General features: G+C 51.2%; 1 protein-coding gene across 2 annotated transcripts in view; it reads right to left on the bottom strand.

The window, feature by feature from the left end:
* Positions 1-1,417: 1,417 nt before the first annotated feature.
* KCNB1 (potassium voltage-gated channel subfamily B member 1) overlaps positions 1,418-22,423 on the bottom strand; it is a 105,012-nt gene continuing 84,006 nt past the window's right edge. For both annotated transcript variants that reach the window (XM_076010884.1, XM_020281734.2), the window contains one exon: positions 1,418-12,083. In XM_076010884.1, coding sequence (XP_075866999.1) covers positions 10,074-12,083 — 2,010 coding nt within the window. In that variant the 3' untranslated portion in view covers positions 1,418-10,073. The remainder of the gene's footprint in view (positions 12,084-22,423) is intronic.

The raw sequence follows: 22,423 nt of genomic DNA, 5'->3' as shown, positions 1-22,423 counted from the left end.
CTGGGGGACATCTGGCAACGTCTGGAGATATATTTGGTTGTCACAATGGGGGAGGGAGGAGGGAGGTGCGACTAGCAGGGGTCAGGGCTGCTGCTAAACATCCTACAATGCACAGGACAGTCCCCACAACAAGGAATGAGCTGGCCTCGAGAGCCCTACGGAGAAGGCTAATGGGGAGCCACTGGGCCTCCTGCCAACAGCCAGCAAGGAACTGAGGCCTCCCGAGCCACCGCAGAAGCAGACCTTGCACCTGGTCGAGCAGAGGACTGCAGCTGATGTCTTGATTGCAAACTCATGTGGGACCCCCCAGCCAGAACCACCCAGCTAAAAGTGCTCCTGAATCCCTGAGGTGCTGGGTTGCGGGGTAGTTTGTAACACAGCAGCGGACAACTAACACGGAAATTGCTGAGCTCCATGGGCCGAGGCAGAGATCACACGGCGGTAGCCTGTGGGTGGTCATCTGCCCACAGACGCGCTTCATTTGGGCAGTACAGGACTAACACAATCGGAATTAATTGCCAACACTTAAAAGTTGGGATGTTTTCCATAAAAATCCAGATTTCTGACTTCTCTTGAAAAGATCCAGCATTGCTGGGCCCGCATCCTTATGGGGTAGCAAGCAGCGGGAGAGGAATAGCACCCAGCCCTTTAGCCGGGTGTGCGCTCTCCAGTTTGCCACACTCACCACCACTCCCTTTTGTCTCTCAGTTGGGTTGCTTTACTCATTTATGTTACTTGCTTGGCCCCTGTGGGTGTTTGAATTATATCTTTTATCGTGAGACATTTTTTTATGAAAGAGGGATACCCAGGCATAGTTGACATGAAAACCAAATGACCAGAGTTGGAGTTTTTTTTTTTTTTTTTTTTTTTTTGAGACAGAGTTTTGCTTTGTTGCCCAGGCTAGAGTGAGTGGTCTGGTGTCAGCCTAGCTCACAGCAACCTCAAACTCCTGGGCTCAAGCAATCCTTCTGCCTCAGCCTCCCGAGTAGCTGGGACTACAGGCATGTGCTACCATGCCCGGCTAATTTTTTCTATATATATTAGTTGGCCAATTAATTTCTTTCTATTTATAGTAGAGACGGGGGTCCTGCTCTTGCTCAGGCTGGTTTCAAACTCCTGACCTCGAGCAATCCACCCACCTCGGCCTCCCAGAGTGCTAGGATTACAGGCGTGAGCCACTGCGGCCGGCCTCAGAGTGGGAGCTTTGATCCATGAACACAGCATGCGGTGGGTTACGACTGGCTTGCATATCGGGGGTGACAAGACGGGTACATTTTTGCACCCTCCCCCTTCGAGGGGAACAGAAAAAGCCCGCGCTGCCCTCTAGGTCCCCGGGGTCCCAGATTCAGGTCCCCTTTTGGCTCTTCACACCCTGCCTCCCTGTGCCCACCAGGAAATAAAACAAACGTCACCAAGCTTGTTTTCTCCATACCTTTTATTGAACTCTGCAGACTTCATTAAGGGACCATTTGCTTAGAAATTCTTAAACATTTGGACGTATTTTACAAGACAGGACAGCAGCTGGAGGTCACACAAGGATCACAATTTCATCTCACTACATGCATAAAAGACACTGGGTTTTTTGTTGTTTGGTTTCTGTGTGTGTGCGTGTGTGTGTGCGTGTGTACGCGTGCACACGTAATGCTCATTTTCACCTTTACAGGAAGGACTAGAGACGTCAACTGACGAGAGATGAACAAGACCCATGAACACGCCCCCGAGAAAAAAGCGGCTGAGGACATTGGTCATTTATGGCTAATGTGGTTGGCTCGGCCCCCATCAAGGGTGGGGTGATCAGAATGGCTTTGCTGGCAGAAAAGCCCCAACCTCACACCACGGGTTCCTGGGAGAGACAGGGCCTAAGCTGACGGGATCAGGGCACATACTGTCATGGGGGTCCTCGGGGCTCAGAAGAAAGGAGACCACTGGCCCTAAAAGCTGGAGGACAGGCGGGCCCTCGTATGCAGCTGGGCTCCCACGGCTCAGGGAATGCAATCCAGTTTCCAGATGCTGGCTCCAAAGTTCCTGCCCCAGCAAGCCCCAGACCAAGGGAAGCCCGGACTTTGGACTGTTCACTTAGCCCACTGGAAAGCCACTTGGTGGTCTCCCCATGGGCCACGTGTGAGCTAAACTAGAACATGAGCCGGAACAATGCAGGGCAGGGGAGTAGGAAGGAGGCGGGGCTGTCCCACGGGCCCCAGAAGTGTGGCTCTGAGCAGGCCTGCAAGAGTCAAATTTGGGTGTCACCTTGGCCCCAGATTGAGTCAGAGAACAGATGGCGCTGATGGAGCAGTTATGGGCTTCAGTGGGAGAGGGGTGCCCCCTTTCTCCTCCCCTCCCAGCGAGCGGCACCGCAAGCCAGGTGAGAACTCACAAGTCCCCTGTTCACCACACAGCCACCTGTTCCCTCAGAGGCCATTCTCACATCCGCTCACTCAGAAAACACAGGCCGGACGACCACTGTGTGCCAAGGGCATGCATTGGGGATGACCCTGAATTTCTGGTGCAGAAACGGGGTTCCCAGCTCTAGACCTTGGACTGAAATCAAAATAGATGTGGAGAGCAAAGTGGCTAGCTGCCCGGCCCAGCGGCCACGGGTCCCTCTCGTCCCCTGCACTCAGGCACACCCAGCTCTCCGATGTCCAGCTCATCCAGGAGGGAGCCCCAAACCCTAGTGGAGCTAGGGGGCCATGAGCCAAGCCACGGAGAAGACAGGGTTTTTTGGGTCTCTTCTCCTGTGCTACCACCTTCTTTCCAAACCTGGTTCAGCTCATGGAAGCAGGATGTGCAGGAGGATCCATGCATGTCCTTGCGGGCATTCCGATGGGACGGGATGGGGAGTGTCCTACATTTTCACGGACTGTCCAATACCCTTTGCGTTATTGCAGCTTGAGCTATGTCTGCAGGCCAGAGCTTCTAGAGGGGGAATCTTGGAAACTGAGTTTTGTTTTATTTTGGTTTTGGAAGAAGGCAGTTGCCCGGTCTGCCCATCCAAACACATCATCCCGCCAAACCTCATAATAAAACCACCCAGACCACCTGGACTTGGCTTCACCCTGAAGTTGAAAGGTTTGAGGTTCCTCCAAACCCACCACACACAAAACCGCTCTCGTCAAATGCTTCCCTTGGAGGATGCAGGATCCGGGCTGATTTGGGGAGGACGTCACAGACGTTGGTGAGTGGACGTTCTGCTTGGAGGCAGCCAAAGCCTTGCTTTGCTGTGAAACTGGATTATGGCTGCCTCTCCCTTTTGGCCTTTCGGGATTTACTTCATGGCTGGGGACTTTCAAAGGTCTTGAATGGAATCTCCTATTTTATTTACCAGAAAAAAAAAAAAAGCCCTTTTGGAATGGTGCCATTCACTATGGCCTGGGCAGTTGTTCACTGGGCTGGCTAATGGGTAACAGATAATTGCGTCTCTTGTACAGAAAGCCTCAGGCTCCTGAGGGCGCAGGGTCTGGGCAGAAGGGCTAGAGCACCGAAGGACAGCCAGCGGGCGATCGGGGCTTCGTGGATTGCTCTTTGGCTGGCCTGGGAAGCAAGAGTCTCAGTCCAGTGTGGTGCCCGGTCAGTCACTGGGGATGATTTCAATAGGGAGAGGGCCATTAAAATTTTCCAAGACAAGGTGCTGGGAGGAAGGAGGGTGTCCTGCTGCCACCCCGCCTCTTGGGTACCCCCTCTGACAGCTGCAAAGCCTGGAAATGGGGTTCCTTACTGTGCTCCACACCTTTGTCTCAGTGGCTGAGCCTGTGCCCAGAATGTCCAAAGCCTCCCCCACCCCCCACCCACAAACACACACCCCAAGAAACAAAGGGGGAGAATTTCCTTGGTTGTTCAGTCCAGTTTCCATGCGATTCTAGGGACCCTGTGCAATGCCCATTTTGTACATCCTCTAGCCTCTCTTTAAACACCTGCAGTATAAGGAAGTTCCACTGGGTTCCATGTTTGACTTGGGCTTCTTTAATTTGAGCTGAAATTGTCAATTTCAGCCAGCCTGCAGCTGGGTGGTTTCTTCCTTAGGTGAACTGTCTTGCTCCACCCCATCCTGGCCAGCCTTTATATCTGTTCAGGATCTTAGCAGAAAGAGATGGAGAGTCAGGGTTAGAGGTGAAGATGAGGGTTCCCTCGATTAACAGAGCCCCCTCCAAATTCAAGTTGGCATTTGGGGAAGTTCAGGAGAAATTCCAGGTTAAGATACAATCAGGAACAGTGGATGGAAACCCAAACTATGTAACCTCTTTCTTGATAAGAATAGCCACAAGCAAGGGTGTTTGCTTGTCTGGACATCAAACTTAGGAAGTTACTGGGAGACAATTTTTTTTGGTTTTGTTGCTCTTGCACAAAAGTTTTAAAAAATCCTGTCTGTATTATGTGGCTCTGGTTCAATCCAGATTACCAGGAATTTTGGGGGTGGGAAAACTCTGATTAGGGTCATAGTCCAGAATAATAAATTCATATTTGGGGTGGATTCCTCTTGAGAGTTATTTGATGGGGGATGGTTCACCGCCACCTGGGGGTCTTGGTTTGGCTCAGATCTCTGGTTCTGGGCAGAGCCCAGAGCCCTACAGCTGTCGGGGAGGCAGTTGGGACACCAAAACTGAAATGAGTGCAAGTTGGAGATTATCTGGCCTTTCTTCATCTTCCTGTGTGAGTTGATGGATGGAGAATCGCTTTCTGCTGAAGATACTGGTTAGTGAGATGTCCTCTGCCCACCCGAGGCTGAAAACCGCCTAGTGGAATTATCAGGACAGTCCAAAAACGCCCCAAGGCTTGGACAGGTGGGAGCTATAAAAGTACAACTGTCTTTGCCACACATCGCTTGCTCTGTGGAGCTAGGCAGCTCCACAGGAAAAGGGAGGGGAGATGAGCTAGCAGATTCTGGGGACATCTCTTCTCAGGGCTTGGCTGCCAGGGTGTCTGGCCATTGTTTTTTGGTGAAGCTGTTAGGAATGGATTGAAATGAGGAGCTGATAAGAAGTCAATGAGATCTGAGGCCCAGCATATTCTTCTGAGGTTTGCAAGAACCTGAAAAAGCTCTGGCCTTTCTATCTGATTGATGTTACAGATCTACAGGGTGCCGGACATGGGAACAGCCCAGCCAAAAGGAACTTGGGTGGGTTCTAGGTCTCAGAAATGGCAGCGGGAAGTTCGCTTGCAGGAGATTTTTGGTTTCAAGATCTCCAGGGATGAGAAAGCTCAGTCCCTTCAGATCCCTGGGGGGGAGTGGGGTATGAGCTGAGCCAGCCCACATGCAGGCTGCTCTGCAGGCCATCTGGAGCCCTGCTTCCCTTGCCCTCCCACCTGCATTCACGCCCTGGATTCTTAAGCACAACGAATAGGAGAAACACACAGACCGAATGAGGAAAGTACGGCATCCACAGACCCTAGGCCCAGCGTCAGGAAATGCCTGCACAAGGAAGTCAGACCCCAAAGTCTCTCCCTACGCGCAAGAAATCAGAATCAAAAGGAAGAAAAGAAAAAAAAACAGCCCAAGGGACAATGGGAGAAAATGAAAAAGACCAGAGAATATCAAAGCTACGAGAATGACCGACAATGAAACTCCTAAGACAGTATTCTGTATTACAAAAGAAGAAATTAGACTCGATTGCCCTATTATAAATTTGCTAAAAATACATATATATATATATATTTATCTGAACAGAAAAATAGACTACTCTGAGAGATGCGTGGACATCCTGTGACGTAGTCGCGCATCAGATACTTCTAGAGCCAAAAAAAATGGCAACAGAAAATGCAGAGGTAACTCTTATTTCTGGGTGTGGCCAGGGCTGGTTTGGGCCGCCTGGGCTGAGTGACGGGGAAGCACTGGGATGCTGTCCTGCAGGCAGTGGTGGGTGAGGAGACACCAGCTCGGGAGGAAACACCAGCTCGGGAGCCCTCTTCTTCCTTTTGCCCACTTGGCAGCTGCAGAAAAAGTCCATTCCCAGAGGCGGGTGTCCTGGGGGGCTGTTTGCCTGGCCCTCCTTGATTCCAAGTTTCTTGACTTGAGACCGAAAAGCCTGGGGTTATGTTACTCGAGACTAGTTGGCAGAGAAATAAGGAAAGGAGAGAGATAGAGACCTGGCTTTGGTGGCCCTTGTCCGTGGTGAATTTTAAACATCCCCTTGTCCGTGGACACTCCAGCCTAGTAACTGGAGCAAGACAGAAATATACAGTAGTTACAAATATCAACAATACATTACAGTTTTACAGAAGAGAATACTGTTTTGTTTTTCTCCGTAGAAACACGGATCTTATTATTAGGAGAAAGGGCAGCTACAGTTACCAAGACACAGTGGAGAAGTTGTTGGGAGTCAGTTCACAAAAGTTCGCGTCACCAGCCGTGCTCGGGGGCAAGCTGGGGGAGTTGAAGGGAAATGACCTTCTCGGGATTTTTGCTGTGTCCCCTTCTTACTCTTCTTCTTCTTCATTCTTCATCCCCAGTCCTTTTGAGAAAGGGACTTCACAGGAACAAACGTTCTCTCCTCTTTTTTCTTCCCCTTTAAAGTGTGCTTAAGATAGAATTCCTAAAGAAGGCACTGCGAAATCTACTGCACCAAAGTCCTGTTGTTTTCTTTTGCCCAAAGATAAAGAGGTGAACACACTCTCTCCTGCAAAGCTTGCCCACCTCGCCCGCCGCGGGTTGCAGACTCTCGCCCAGGTGATTGGGACACATAGCTACCTGGTCCCTAGCCCTTTCTGATAATGGTGGAAGTTGGAACTCAAGTTCGGCTGGGTTCTTGATGAGTTTCCTTGAATTCGCCAAAGTGGCCAGCATCCATTCACCTCCAGTTCTCCCCATATCATTTGTTTGGGTGGATTTGTTTCTTTCTGCTTTCGTTGGTTGAGGAAAGGGTGGGAAATGAACCACCAAGTCAAAGCAGTATTTGCCTCCAAACCATTGCTTTCCTCTTCTCTTTCAAGGCCTGTCTGTCAAGTTTACTTCTCAGTGGAGACCCATAGGTAGATTTCCCAGTGCGTGTACATACATGTACCTAGGTACAGGTTGGGTATATACGTGTTACAAACCTGGGTATGTTCCCTTTTGGGTGGATGGGGGCTGGGAAAACGTAACAATATTCTATTTTGAATTGAGCACAGGGTAAAAGCTACATTCCCACGATACATACACGCATAAGTTAGAGGAAAAAAAAAAAAACAAAACCAAACAAAACCAAACCAAAACGGATACTTTCTAAGCATAGTATATGCTGAATTTCAATTATTCTGTTTCTATAAGAACTCTATAGGACTCTGGCTATTAAGCCTGAAAAGGTAGGTTCTTAATGATACTTCTGAATTCGTCCTTCAAAAGTGACTCAATAAAATGCTACTTTAAGGTCAAAGTACACAAGGAAGGAAGGGCCAGGCCCTACACGACCACACAAGGCAGAAAGGGCCTTTGGTTACAAGGAGAGTTGCACCAATTGGTTATTAGTTTTTTAATAAAAAGAAAGAATTTCCAATCTGTACACTTCTCATCTGCTTCAACCAACAAATGAAATGCCTCGATTTGAAGAAGGGGTGGTAAGTTCCTTCTCACTATATATGGCTATATTTAAACATATTCACTTTCCTGATATGTAAAATAGACTATATATTATTATCGTTATTAATTTTTACAGATAGCATCAGCTCTAAAAATATCTGAATCAGAAATCACAACTATTTACTTTTATCAAAAAGCATTTGTTTGTTTTCCCTGAATTTTCACATTTGTGCTGATGGCGGACGCTGACGGCGATGAAAACGAGAGATACACGGGACGGCCGGCGGGGAAGCGTTCCGCGGTAGCTGCTCAGGAGGCCCCAGCCCAGACTGTGCGCTCGGCACAGCGTTCCCTCCTTCTGGAAGAGCCGCTGCTCCCTCCCTCGGGCGTGCCAGCTGGCACAGGTGATCTCACACTCTCCGTGCCCCTGAGTCCCTTCGCATTTGTTGTGCAGGTATCTGACGATACCTAAGAACAGGACTGAACCCTCCTGGGGGATCCACAGTCCCTGGAGATGCTGAGAAGTGGTATGAACTGGATTTGTATACAGCAGAGAACAAGCATTTGTGATGGTGGTGGAATGACCCCGTGTCATCATACCTGTGACAGGTGGCCCAATCTCATGCCATTATACAGAGGGCAGGCAGAACAACTCCACGATATTTGTGTGCTAACAGGTGGATCATGCCGTTGTACCAATAGGCAGACCAGCAGCAGATGATATTGAGAACAGGTGAACCAACAGCATGTCCTTGTTCCATGGGGAAGACATATGCCTGCTCCTGTATTGAGGATAGGCAGACCTACACTATTGTACTTGGGACATCATCCATCAACATGATAAGGAGACCAACATTGTTCCATCGTACTGCAGACAAGCAGACCGATAACATGTTATCTTTACTGACAGATGAGCCAACACCATAGCATTGTATCAATCAGTGGTTCAACCCAATGTCACTGTACTGCCAACAACGCCATGCTGTTGGACCAAAAGCAGGCAGGACAGTGCCAGCTCATCAAACTAGGACAGGAAGACCAACATCAAGAAAAACACCAGAACCGCTCAGGATGCACACACATACTTATTGCTTTTGTCTGTACCGGCTGCATTGATGGCTGCAGGAAGGAGAGTTGAGCTTTTTTTGTACAGACAGTGACACTAAAAACACACCAATGGCTGGTTGACAAGAAAAGGAACAGAGTAAGACACCCAATGTCCAACTGTCACTGTCCTTCTGAGATGTGCATGTCTCCTGTACATTTGACTTTATGAGAGGCCCCACCCAAGGGCCAAGAACCCCTCCTGACCCATGAGGGTTAAGGGGATGCTTCAGAGGGACAGGAAAGGAGCCCAAAGACTTTTATATGGCAGACAGTGATGCCAGCACAATCTCACCCACCGTGGCCAGAAACAGGCTTGTAGCAACAACCCAACTACAGTCCCAACAAGTGGCCCACGGAAATAATGCTTGTTTTAAAGTGCAAGATGTTGACACTGTCCCTGGTAGAACCTATTTTTTAAAAACATAAAGTGCTTTTTATTTTAATTTTTTTTTTTAGCTTGAAAACCACAGGAAACAAAGAAGAATTTCTATTATAGTAGGCGCTTTCCCTGCCATAGCAGGAAGTACTCAAAGTCTGAACTGGGCATTTCAATTATGGGTATTTTTTTTCCTTTCATTTTCGCAGGTAAAAAAAAAAATCAGATTTTTATGCTGTTCTTTAGGAACACACAGTCTCTTTGAATAAGCTATTTCTTTTGCATATTTGACACTTGCATATCTTTTGAGTCTACACTAGTGATATACAGAAAGCGTTTTCCTCCTACAACCCTAAAGCAACACTCCGAGTTCATACTGTTGGCTGAGTGCCCGCCTTCTGACCCCTTCCCAGATCGCCAGGGGGCAATTAGAATTGAGTACAAGTGGTGCAACTCACCTATGATATCTCAAAATATAAAATCTCAGGTACTATGGAACACCGAAGTCAATGAAGACATTTGAGTAAGAGTTTTGCGCTGGGATCATTGCTTGTGGCGCAGAGATTTCCCTGTGACACAAGCATTCTCTGTAGCCTTCTGACGGTGGGATCCATCCAGGACGTGATGGGCAGGTGTTCCTAGAGGTGGCCGGGCAACACCCAATACCAAACTGGTCAACCCACTCTTTCGACACCAGCCTCTTGTTCCGGCACCCTTCTCCAGCTGAAGTCGGGAGGGATGGAAACGCTGCCCTCCTAGGCTGTGACGGAAAGCCATCCGAGAAGGTTGGGGAGTAGGTGGCCTCGGTTATGTCCAGAATGGTGGTAGTGGTGGCTGCGAGTTCTGCTCATGTCATCTCCCAAAGAGGGCAATAGAATTGTTACAGGGAGGTGCTGTGCCCTATGGCTTGGCCAACTTCATGCTGAGGAATCTGTCATGGCTCTCAAGGTCCTAGGGAGCCTTCTCTGGGGTCTCTCTTCTGTCTGGGGGCTTTGCAGGGCCTTTCTGTTTCAGAGTTCATGAAGAAAAGCTCTGTGGCTCTTCTGAACAGCCCTCCTCTTTGGATCTTGCCCCAAAGTCTCTCCTCCACGGCGGGGCAGGTCAGAGGCCCTGATCCTGCGTGCTGCCGTGGGCCCCTGGCCCCGGCAGCACGCGGACGTCGGGGGAGATGTGGTTCTCAAGTTTGCACTTCTCCTGACCACTGGGGCCTTTTCCAGTCAATGCTTCTGTAGAGTAAATACAGTTCTGCCTTAAGAACTTAGGGGAGGTGGGTAAGGGGGAGCTTTCAAAGTGGTTCTTGTCTGATCTTGTCCCGACACTGAACTTGGGGCTGGTGCTCCCGTGGAGGCTTTTGGGCGGGCTGGAGTCCACACTGTAGAGCAGCTGCCCCTCCTCGTCTGTGTCTGCGTCAATGTACTGGTGGATTCCCGCCTCGAAGCTGAATGCTATTGCTGTGTGTTTCTCGGGTGACCGGGGGGGTGTCCTAGCACTTGCTGTGGTGTAGATGGAGGACTCTGGGCTCAGCACAGGCTTGTCCAAGAGTGTGGCACACTCCAGCCCAGCAACAGCAGCTGTAGCACCCCCCCGGTTCCTAAGGGGGTCATGGTACATCCCCAGAGTGGGGAGTAATGGACTGGGGTCGCCCTCCATGAAGTTGACTTTAAGTGCTCGGAGCTTCAGGGGGTTGTTGGTCTTCATGGAACTCTTGGGGCTCTCGATGAAGAAACTAGAGTGATGGCTGGCATCGGGGGTGGGGTTGGCCTCTATGAACCTCCCACCACTGGCACCCAGAGCTCCCCGCCAGCCCACCTCTGGGGCCATGCTGCCCCCAGTCTTGCTGGGGAGTGATGTCAAAGGGCTGTGGGAGAATCTGGTGGCTTCAGGGAAGTCTGTGGCACAACTAATGAAGCTATCGATGCTCGACATACTTCGCATGTCAATGACCCCTTCTGTGCGAGTGGGCAGAGGGGCTACAGGGCTGGGGATACTCTCCATTTCAAGCTCTTCCTTTGGTTTGCTCTGTGTTGCTGACTCCTTGGTATTGAGGATGGGCTGGGATTGGGTCTTGGCCATCTTATTGTACATGTCTTCCAACTGCTGAACGTTCAGGTGCTGAGGACTAGACGATGATCTGGCCTTCTCGGGGGATCCCTGCTCCTTGGTTTCAAAGGACTTACTTGAGCTGGTTTCGGACAGTGTCCTCTTTGTCCATTTCCATTTGTTGGGAGACAAGTGGTTATCTTGCACTTTATCCTTCTTACTCATACTCTCCCCATTTTTCTCAACCACGATGTCCATCATCTCGATGCTCCGGGCGAAAGCATCCTTCATGTTCATGGACACGATGCTGCCGTTCCGCTTGGCTCTCTCCAGAGCCTCCCTCCGCTTGATTGCTTTCTCCTGCCTCTTCTGCTCCTTATAGAACTCAGAGAAGTTATTGACGATGATGGGGATGGGGAGAGCAATCACCAGGACTCCCGCGATGCAGCAGAGCCCCCCAACAATTTTCCCCAGGAGAGTCTTGGGGTAGATGTCTCCATACCCAACGGTCGTCATGGTGATGGTGGCCCACCAGAAAGAGGCCGGGATGCTTTTGAACTTGGTGTCATCCTCATCCTTCTCGGCAAAGAAGACAAGGCTGGAGAAGATCATGATGCCCATGGCGAGGAAGAGGATGAGCAAGCCCAGCTCGTTGTAGCTCCTCCGCAGAGTGAAGCCCAAAGACTGGAGGCCGGTGGAGTGGCGCGCAAGCTTAAGGATTCGGAGAATACGCATGATGCGGAAGATCTGGACCACCCGGCGGACGTTCTGGAACTGCAGCACGCTCTTGTTGGATTCGGTGAGGAAGATGGTGACGTAGTATGGCAGGATGGCCAACAAGTCAATGGCGTTGAGCGGGCCCTTGAAGAACTTCCACTTCTTGGGCGAGGAGAGGAACCGCAGCAGGTATTCCATGGTGAACCAGGCAATGCACACGGCCTCCACGTGGGCCAGCTGCGGATTGTCCGTGGTCTGGCCGAACTCATCCAGGCTCTGCAGCTCGGGCAGGGTGTTGAGGGACAGGGCAATGGTGGAGAGGACGATGAACATGATGGAGATTATGGCGAGGATCTGTGAGAAGAAGAGAGTGGGATTTAGTGATCAGCCACCAGCGGATGACCGTCGTAGCACCCTGGGTCTACAGAGCATGTCTCAGTGTTCGGGAGCATTTTCACGTCTCGCTAGTCACTTAATGACTGAATGTTTGAGCTAAAAAGATGATTTATCCACACCCATATTGTCTGGGTATGGAAACTGGGGCCCAGAGAATTGAAATGATTTAAAGCTACTCAGCAAGCCCAGGGCCAGCAAACTTACAGAGGGCCAGAGAGAAACTACTTTAGGCTTTGAGGCCCATGTGCCCTCCGTTGCCACTTCTTGACTCTGCATTGAGAGCATGAAAGCAACCTTGGAGAATGCAAGAACAAATGGGCACAACTGTGTTTCAATAAAACTTTATTTACAAAAACAGGCAGCGGACTAAATTTGACCTGTGGGCCATGGTTTGCTGACTCTAGATCTAAACCAGTGGTTCATACTATTATGGGATGGGGTGCTACTTTCATGACAGTGATACTAATAATAACAATAGCTACCTGTCAAGAAGAGGGCTTAGCCTAGACATAGGGCTCAGTGGATATTTGTTGAAATTAATGGAATCTAGGCTAATCTCAGACTATGCAGAAAAGCAAGTAGATGCAATAAATTACTCTGAGGGTCTTTTTTCAAAAAATACAAATCCAATCACGTTACTTCTAGCTTAATAAATCTCCAGGACTCCTCAGGACTAAATGAAACCCCCTAAACCCTCCATATGCCTGTCTTTGTTTTAGAGACTTGCCTGTCCTCTTCCCCCTGCCCCTGAAGGGGCTTGGGGACTGGTCACTGTGTTTGTACCATCCGATCCTGGCTGCTCCTGATCGGCCCAGGGTTGGAAGGAAAATCCAGGCTGAGCCAATCTGTATGCTAGGTTCAGCCAACCCACCCTTGAGAATTTGAACTCAGGGATCCAGGGGGCGAGTGGGTTATGGAAGGGTGAGTCCCTGAATTAAACGGTCAAGGAGAATCTGGGCTTGAACCAGCTCCATGATAAGGCCAAACCCCAAGCAAATGTCTCCCAAGTTGCAGGGGACAGGGAGGCATAAAAAACATCAGAAAGCTGAACCTCCGAGAGAAGCCAGAGAAGGAAGGGAAGAGGCAAAGGGCAGGTGCAATGAGGACACAGGAAGGTCCTGAGAGGGTGCACAGGGCGTCAGCCTGCTTTGAGTTCAAGCCCCAGCTGAGCCACTTCCTTACTGTGAGCAAGTTATCTAACCTTTCTAAGCCTCGCTTTCCTTATCTGCAAAATGGGATAATAACAACAGTGTCTACTTCAGAGAAGTGCTGTGAAGATTAAATGTGTTAACACATGCCAAGTGCTTAGGACAGATTCCAGCAGCACACAGAGAGTGTCTAATAGGTGCCAGCTATCATCACAGCGGAAATATCGCAGCCCACACCACCCTGTCAGCCCAGACCACCCAGCCAGCCTTGGAGTGACCCAGTTGGACTTTGCTTCCTGCCCCGTCTGAGACTGCTGTTGTCTCCTGTAAGTAAAGCCAGTTGCCGCGTGGCTGAGTGTGGGGCTTTCGGCACCTGCGATGTCCCTAGCAAAGACGCATCATTGTTGAGTCCCTCTCATTTTGACTCTGACCCCTCTCTCTGGCCTTTCCTGCCCCAGGTGCCCAAACTACATACTTCTCTGGCCACACGCTGTGGTTGGGCAACTCTGCAAGTCGGAGCCTCTTTCTATCTGTTGGTGAATTCCAATCCATCTTGTAAAACCCAGCCCAAGTGGCTCCTTCCCTCTGAAGTGTCCCTGCTCTCCCCAGGCAGGGCTGGCTGCTCCACCCTCGGGGCTCCCTCATCATTCTGCCATACCTTGGGGATACTTACCACATATATTCCATTATGGGTGCACATGCATGTGCGCGTGTGCCAATTTTGCCCACAATCCATAAGCGTTGTGGGAACAGGGGTCAGTTCTGAGGTTTATCTGCCTGGCCCCAGCACCTCGCCCAGGGCATGACACCTGACAGGTGCTCCCAGTGTTTGTGGGCTATTGAGCGAGTTGACGGAGCGATAATTGGAAGGGCCAGAACCAGAATTCGCTTTTCAATTTGGCAAATATTTATTGATCATCTACTACATGTGAGGCACTTTGCATGACACGGGGATAGCACAGGTTGCAAGAGACTCTGATGCCTTTATAGGCCAGCTGTGAAGACAAAAGGGACTGATGGATGGTGCAGTTTCCCGAACTTCAGTTGCTCTACTGACGTCTTAGTCTTTTTGCTATAGTCGTATCTGACACGGATAAAGAGTAGCTTTTGAGTCTTAGTTTCTTGATTTACACTCATTTGAAAGAAATTCTGTAATCACTTTCTAAAATGAAATATTTGATACATACAAAGGTAGACCTGACTTATATATAATTTATGAACCATAATCAAGTGAATACCAGTGAACCCATTACCCAAGTCCAAGAACGGTGGCAGTACACTGATACTTCCCGAGTGTTTTTCCCACTCCAGAAAAAAACCTTTGTGTTGATTTTTTTATCCCTCTGCTTCTGTATAGTTGTCAATACGAATATATGTGTCCCTAAAGAAACTATTGTTTTGTTTTGCTCAGTTTTGACATCATACTGTATATATTCTTCTGCTACTTGTACCACTCTTTCCTTGCCGGTTAAAACAAAAACCAAAAAGCCCACTCACCTTATTTTAGCCTTATCCTAAGAAACAACATGCAAAACCCCTGATTTTTTGTCTTAGGGGTATTCAAAATAGATATGTGATTATTGGAATAAAACACTTCGGCAGCATGGCTTTTTGGGGCTCCTGTGTTGAGGTGAGGAGTGTGCTTCCTGGATCTGGAATCCCAGCTCTGCCATGCATTGGCCGAGTGGCCTTGGGCATCAAATCTTCCCTTGCCTCAGTTTCCTTATTTGTAAAATGAAGATATACCAGTGGTGTTTTTTGTTTTTTTTTGAGACAGAGTCTCACTCTGTTGCCCAGGCTAGAGTGAGTGCCGTGGCATCAGCCTTGCTCACAGCAACCTCAAACTCCTGGGCTCAGGCGATCCTCCTGCCTCAGCCTCCCGAGTAGCTGGGACTACAGGCATGTGCCACCATGCCCGGTTAATTTTTTCTATATATATTAGTTAGCCAATTAATTTCTTTCTATTGATAGTAGAGACGGGGTCTTGCTCTTGCTCAGGCTGGTTTTGAACTCCTGACCTCGAGTAATCCGCCTGCCTCGGCCTCCCAGAGTGCTAGGATTACAGGCGTGAGCCACTGCGCCCGGCCACCAGTGGTGTTTAATGGGATGATTTGACCCCTGGGGACACGTGGCAATTTCTGCAGAAATTTTTGGTTGTTATGACTTGGGGGAGGGGTGCTCCTGGCATCCAGCACATTGAGGTCACAGATGCTGCTAAACATCCCACATGCACAGGACAGCCCCCCAAAGCAGTGAATTGTCCCCCCAAAACATCAATAGTACCAAGGCTGAGAAACTCTGGGATATGCCAACAGTCAGGCCCTCACTAGTTGGGGAGCGGGGGACACACAGTAGGGCAGATCTTACAGGGCAGCCCGCGGGCCTTAGGCTGAATCTCACAGGAAGCTGCGCCAGTCTCGTTCCAGGAAGTCTGTTTCTTTAAGAACTGGGAAATCCTGTTTCCCCCTGAGGCTGGCAGGGGAAGCCTGCTCCAGCTCCTAACCCCCGACAACTCCAGGCCCACATAATTGATGTTCTGCTGACAAACGCATGAATTATGCACCCAGCTATTGTACAGTCCTTGGTGCCTGTTGTTCTAAGGCAGGCACCCCCTTTGTACCTGAGAATGGGCCTCCCCTCCCCTCCCCTCTGCCCGAGGATGCCCAGGAAAGGAGAAAAGGGGAGCAGGGGCCCCACTGGATCCTAAGGGGGTGGTATCTGCTGCTCAGGGTTGGGTTGGGAGGGTCAGAGTGCACCGGGCCTCCATCTCCTTGCACCAAATGGCACGTGTATAATACAGCACCGGGGGGGGGGGGCTGCCCCACGCCTCCTGGCCCTGCTTATAAGAATATTTCCTCTTCCAGATCCCATAGACTCTATGAGCCCCATAGAGTCAGGGCCACACTTCGAGCCTGGGAAACTTCCTAACACCAACTAAACTCTCTGTGCCTCAGTTTCCCCATCTATAAGACAGGGGATCATTGCAAGACTGAGCATTCAATGAGTTCATAAGGCCCTTAATTCGTGGCACAGTAACTCTTCACTTTTATTGTTTTTATTATTCCACAGCTTTACATTGAATTATAAGCTGGTTTTGAACTTGGGTCGAATCCAGTGCTATTATTTCCCAGCTATGTGGCCTTGGACAAGTCACTTCCCCTCTCTGAGCCACCATTTCCTTTCTCTAAAGTGGAGACAAGGCTGGGTGTGGTGGCTCCCAGCACTTTGGGAGGCTGAGGCGGGAGGATCACTTGAGGCCAGGAGTTTGAGACCAGCTTGAGCAACATAGTGAGACCCTGTCTTTACAAAAAATAAAAATTTAAAACATTTAAAAAAAATGGAGATGAAAGTAATTAAGCACTTAGCACATAACAGCCACTTAATATACATTGTTACTAAATTATCAGTTGGGCGATTTAGTGTCAGCCCCACTCCCAGCCCCTGGACTAGCTGCTTCTAGGGCTATTTCTATGGACTAGGGCTAGGTCTATGGACCCTCTGTGACTGGCCAAGGCAGCAGGTGTCCTCTAAACAGCTCTTGAGCCCAGATGGACAGTGTCGATCAGGTCTCTGGGACAGGCTCCAGGAGTGGGGGACAAGCCACCACCCGGGAGCCCTCCTGGCCCCAGTTCAGGCCCGATGGGGCCTCTGCTTTTCTGGGATCTGAGCCCAATCAGGTTTGGGCAGAACTCCAGGAACCCAGGGAGCAGAGGCGGGAGCCAGCGCCAGGGACTCAGAGGCTGTCCCCAAATTCCCTCCCTGCAAGGAGGCTCCAGATCCTGGAGTCCACCTGTCTGCACCAAATGAAAGAGGGGGCATTGGTCCTCTGGGAGAGGAGATCGGCAGGTGGGTCCCCAGGGTGGGATTCAGGTGTGCCGTAGCCAGGCCCGCCTCATCCTAACTGCCAGCTTTGGTGGCTTGTCACCACCAGCTGATGCCCATACACTGGCATGGCCTCTGCACACCTCCTGCTCTTCCAGGGATGTGGACGAGGCACAGAACGTCCGTGCAGGAAAGTGCTCAAGCTCCTCTCTGAAAGGTGGGGAGATGCGAGCAGAGAAGGGCAGCGACTGCCATGTCACACAGGCCATTGTGGTCAAGCTCTACAGTAACCCTCGCGGCCTTGTCACGCTGGGAGCTGCTCCTACTGTTTAGGGCTTGCAAATTGCTCTTCGTACACATGCATGTTTATAACAGCAGGATTCAAAATAGCCCCGAAGTGGAAACATTTGCCCATCAACTGATGAATGGATAAACAAAATGTGGTCTATCCATACAATGGAATATTCTTCATCCATAAAAAGGAATGAAGTCCTGATATATGCTACAACACGGATGAACCGTGGAAACATTATGCTAAGTGAAAGAAGCCAGACACAAAAAGCCATGTATTATACGATTCTATTTATAGGAAATGTCCACATAAGGCAAATCTATAGAGACAGAAAGTAGGGTAGTAGTTGCCAAGACGGGGACAGAGATTAACAGTTAATGGGCATGAAGGATCTCATTGGGGTGAAAATGTTCCAAAACGCATTTGGGGTGATGGTTGTACTACCTGGTAAAATTTACTAAAAATCATTGAATTGTGCACTAGAAATGGGTACATTATATGATATGTAAAATAAGCCTTAATAGAGTTACATGCAAAGTGGCTTTCCATAAAGGGCAACTCTTTGCTTTCCCCTGCCCACAACCACATTGATTGATAGGTCACAGGACAGAAGCAGAAATTCAAGCAAGCCATGGCCCTGCTGTAAACCTACAATGGCTCCCCAGGCTCTCAGTGAAGTTCTGATTCCTTTGTATCTAGTTGGCATATGTTTATTGAGCACTTACTCAATGCTATACTGGTTGCTGAGGATGCGGCATGAATAAGAAAGAAAATTCCCCTGGCCTCACAGAGCTGGTAGGGAGAGACAGATGAAAAGAAAAGGAAACAAAAAATATATATACATACACACACACACACACACACACACACACACACACACACACACACCAGGAAAGGAGCAAGGCGCTATCAGACAGTGTAATGTGCTGCGTGTTATTGCCTAAGACAAACCAGGGCATCCGTGGGAAAGCACTGGGGGTGTCCACAGGAGGCTGGGAGGTCAGGGCAGGCCTCTCTTAGGGGGTGCCTGGTTCAGGAGGAGACTTGAGGATGAGAAGGAGTGTGTGTCATTCAAAGATCTGAATGTCCCAGGCAGCAGGCACAGCATGTGCAAAGGCCCTGAGGTGGGAATGAGCTTGGCATGTCAAGCAATGGAAAGCAGCTCGGTGTGGCTGGGGCGGTAAGAGCCGGAGGGGGAGAGTGGGAGGAGAGGAGGTCAGAGAGGCAGGAGGACCTTGATGGAGAGATTTGGCTTCTGCATTAAGACCACCTTTCTTCTCTCCCATGTTCCCTGTTTACCTGCACATGCACATTCCACACTGACTCCTGGTGAAACCACGTAAGATCCCAAGCTGCACCTCCAGATCCTTGCTCAGGTTACCCCCCCCCCACTTCTCCTGGCTCATTCCTGCTGCCCCTTCAGGCCTCAGCTCGGGCCCACTCGCTCCAGCAAAGCCTCTCTGGCCCGGCGCTGAGTTGGCAGCCCTGTCCTCCGGGCTCCCACACCCCCAGCACCTCCCATCACAGCAGGGCGTCGCTGAGCCGAAACTCTTTTCTCCTCGCAGTGAAGTATGGGCTCCACGAGGCCCGCGCTGGCGGGTCTGTCTTGTTCCCTGCTTGTCCCCCGGCTCCTAAACCAGTGCCCTACACGCTTCCTACACCGCCGATAAGTGGATGAAACCGAAGCCAAGAGGATGAAGTGAATTTTCCAGGGCCACAACAGGTACGCGGCGGACCCGGGACTCGATCCCGCGGCTGTGGGTTTCCCCGAGACCGTGTCAAGGGCGTAGGAGGCGGCGGCTTCCGGACCGCCCAGCCTCTCGCTCCTTTTATGGTGCTTCCGCTTCCGCCAGCTTTAAGGGGGGATTACGCCGGCGAGTTTTAATTAGAAGGGTCACTGGCGCAGATCCGATTAGATTAGCGGATTGGGAGCAGGCGGCAGGGTGGGGCGGGGAGAGCGAGTCGGGCCTGCGGGGGCGCGGGCGGGGAGGGGTGCCGCGAGGGGAGGGAGGGGTGCCGCGAGGGCGGGGAGGGGTGCCGCGAGGGCGGGGAGGGGTGCCTTGAGGGCGGGGAGGGGTGCCGCGAGGGGGGGAGGGGTGCCACGAGGGGAGGGAGGGGTGCCGCGAGGGCGGGGAGGGGTGCCGCGAGGGCGGGGAGGGGTGCCGCGAGGGGAGGGAGGGGTGCCGCGAGGGGAGGGAGGGGTGCCGCGAGGGGAGGGAGGGTGCCGCGAGGGCGGGGAGGGGTGCCTCGAGGGCGGGGAGGGGTGCTGCGAGGGGGGGGAGGGGTGCTGCGAGGGGGGGGAGGGGTGCCGCGCGGGCGGGGAGGGGTGCCGCGCCGCTGGGGACGGAGGCAGGTGGAGGCAGAGGCCTTCACCGGACAAGAAACAGAGTCACCGGGTGGGGAGGGGTGCAGGGGCACCGCTGAGGGCGCCCCGGCCATCACAGCCCAGAGGCCTCGGTGCTGAGAAATTTACTTAGTTGCCCGTGTTTCAAAGCTGGGAGATTTCACATAAAAATCCAGATTTTCAGATTCCCCTGGCAAGCCGGATGCTCTGTCTTCACTCGGCTGGCGTGCCCAGCGGCAGCCCGGGCTGCAGCGAGGGGCAGCTGCTCCGATGGACAGGGCGCAGGCCTCCCGCTTGCCACAGGTCCTGCACCCCTTTCAGGATCTGTGGGTCTCTGCAGGTGTCGGGTTTGCAGTCCCGCCGCACCTGCGGCAACAGTGAACGCAGCAACCCTAACTGACCTGCTGCTGTGTGTGGAGAACCTTCCAGACAAGAACTGCTCCTGACTGCACAAGTCAGGAACACAGGGGTCACATGTGCTGCACCCCGCCCCATCCGTTGTGCCACACCCAATCCACTGCCAAGTCTGAGCAACCGTCATTCACGAACATCTTCGCATCTGTTCCATTCTTTTCACCCGGAGCCCCCACTCTGCCCCAAGCCACCGTCAACTCCCACCAGGACCCCTGCAAACAGACTTCTCTCCGGTCTCCCCAAAGACCCTCTGGCCCACTGTGGCAAAGACCACTAGATGTCCTCAATATCTATTCCTCGTTTCTTCCACTTTCATTGTTTTAGCTGGACATAGATAGAGCTACCCAGAATAGAGACTACATTTCCCAGCTTCCCTTGCAGCTAGGCACAGCCATGTGATTAAGTTTGGCCAATGGAAGACGAGCAGAAATAACACAAACCCTGTCTCCTTTTCCTCCTTGCAGGCTGGGAGGCAGACGTGATGCGTAGAGCTGAAGTGACTATCTTGGATCTGAGATGGAAGCTAATCCACCCCTACGCTGGCACTTTACAGAAAGGTTGGCAACTCCTGGTCTACCTTATAACATAACATCTATCTTGCTTAAGCCACTGTGTTTTGGGGTCTCACTGTCACAGTCGCTTAGTCCACACCCCACCTAACTCTCCAGCCTTGTCTTGTTCACTGTCACAGTCGCTTAGTCTACACCCCACCTAAGTCTCCAGCCTTGTCTTGTTCAGTGCTGCTCTGTGCCCTCCACCTTGGACACGGTCGCTCTCCCTCCGTCCCTCATAGTCTCCACAATCCGCCTTGCCACACAGCCTTTGCGCACACTGTTCCTTCCATCCAGAATGCTTTTCCCTGCACTCTGCTTGGTTACCTCCTACTCGTCCTTCTTCGCTCAAGCATCACCTCCTCAGGGCAGCCGTCCCTGACCTTCCTGACCAAGTCAAATCCCAGCCGCAAGGGCAACGATGCCCACTCCGCTGGCTGGCTGTGACTCCAGGGCAGGGGCTGCGCCTGAGTTTTTGCAATCCTGAATTCTCAGAGCACACAGTAGGTGCTCCATAAATATTTATATAATGAAGGATGTTGTTTCATCCTGATGATAATTCTACAGGCTGTACTGTACCTCCCTCCATTGTATAATTGGGGAAACTGAGGCTTAGAGAGCAAATGTCCAAGGTGACAATTAAGAAAGTAGCAGAGGCAGAGTTTAAACCCATGTCTACTGGACTCCGAAGCCCCTCTTTTATTTATTTATTTATTTATATTTTTAAGCACCTGGGGCCTCTCTTATCCGAGCATGCTGGGGTCTGGATTATGGTTTTCATTCATGCCCTCACTTGAACCATCTCCCGGAAGTGACTGGGCTCTTCCCAGCAGCCCTGGGCTGGGCAACCTCCTCCTACCAGGCTAGCCAAGTTCTCTCGGGCCTCGCCAAAGGCAGGAATTCTGGGAGTTGGTGATGCCACTACCTCCTGCCCACCTGGGGACAACAGCCTCTGGGGGGGAGGAGGAGGGACTCAACCCTGGTGCCTGCAGAGGGAGGACGTGATGAGGAGGCTTGCCTCCGACGGGGAGAAACACAGGCCGATGCCCTTCCTGCCTGGGTAATCACCAGTTTCCTGTATTTGCTGAGGCTGTGAGCAGGTGAGGGACAGGCTGCCAGGCCTAGCCGTGATGAATGGCAGGGTCAGCCCCTGCTGCCGAGAGCAGCGTCTTGAATGGGAAGCAAGGAGCACAGGAAATGTTAGGCAAGGACGGGGTCCACAGGGTGGGCCAGCCACACGCCCGTCCGCAAACCCGTCCGCTTGCCCCCCGAGTCTGGCGGGATAGGGAGCGGGGAGGGTAGTTAGTCTCTGAGAGCTTGGCCAAAGTGGCTGGGTCGCTAAGGGAAGCTAACTATGTGAGTCTGGACAGATGCTGGGCTTGGGTACCACTCTGGCTAACGTCTGAATGATGGCTCTGTGAGTGGCCTTTTTTTTGGACAATAACCAGATTTGCTGGTTAATGTCCAATATACATTTAGAAAGAGGCATTTGGCTGGTTAACAATAGATCTTTCTCATGCAGCAGTTTAATCTCATTAGAGATTGACACTCGGGTGAAATGGACATGTGGGCAGTTGGGACACCTACTTTTAATTCTGGCTGGGCACCCTTAGGCCAGTGTCTTCACATCTCTGGTCTTTCTCATGCAGTGTCCACCGAGAGTCTTGGCGGGTCTCTAGCACACGTCCTTTCCAAGCGGTGACTCAGGAATCTAGCGGCTCTACTAT

This window comes from Microcebus murinus, chromosome 16 (genome assembly GCF_040939455.1).
Source record: "Microcebus murinus isolate Inina chromosome 16, M.murinus_Inina_mat1.0, whole genome shotgun sequence".
Classification (NCBI taxonomy): Eukaryota; Metazoa; Chordata; class Mammalia; order Primates; family Cheirogaleidae; genus Microcebus; species Microcebus murinus.
This window is presented reverse-complemented; position numbering and strand designations above follow the sequence as displayed.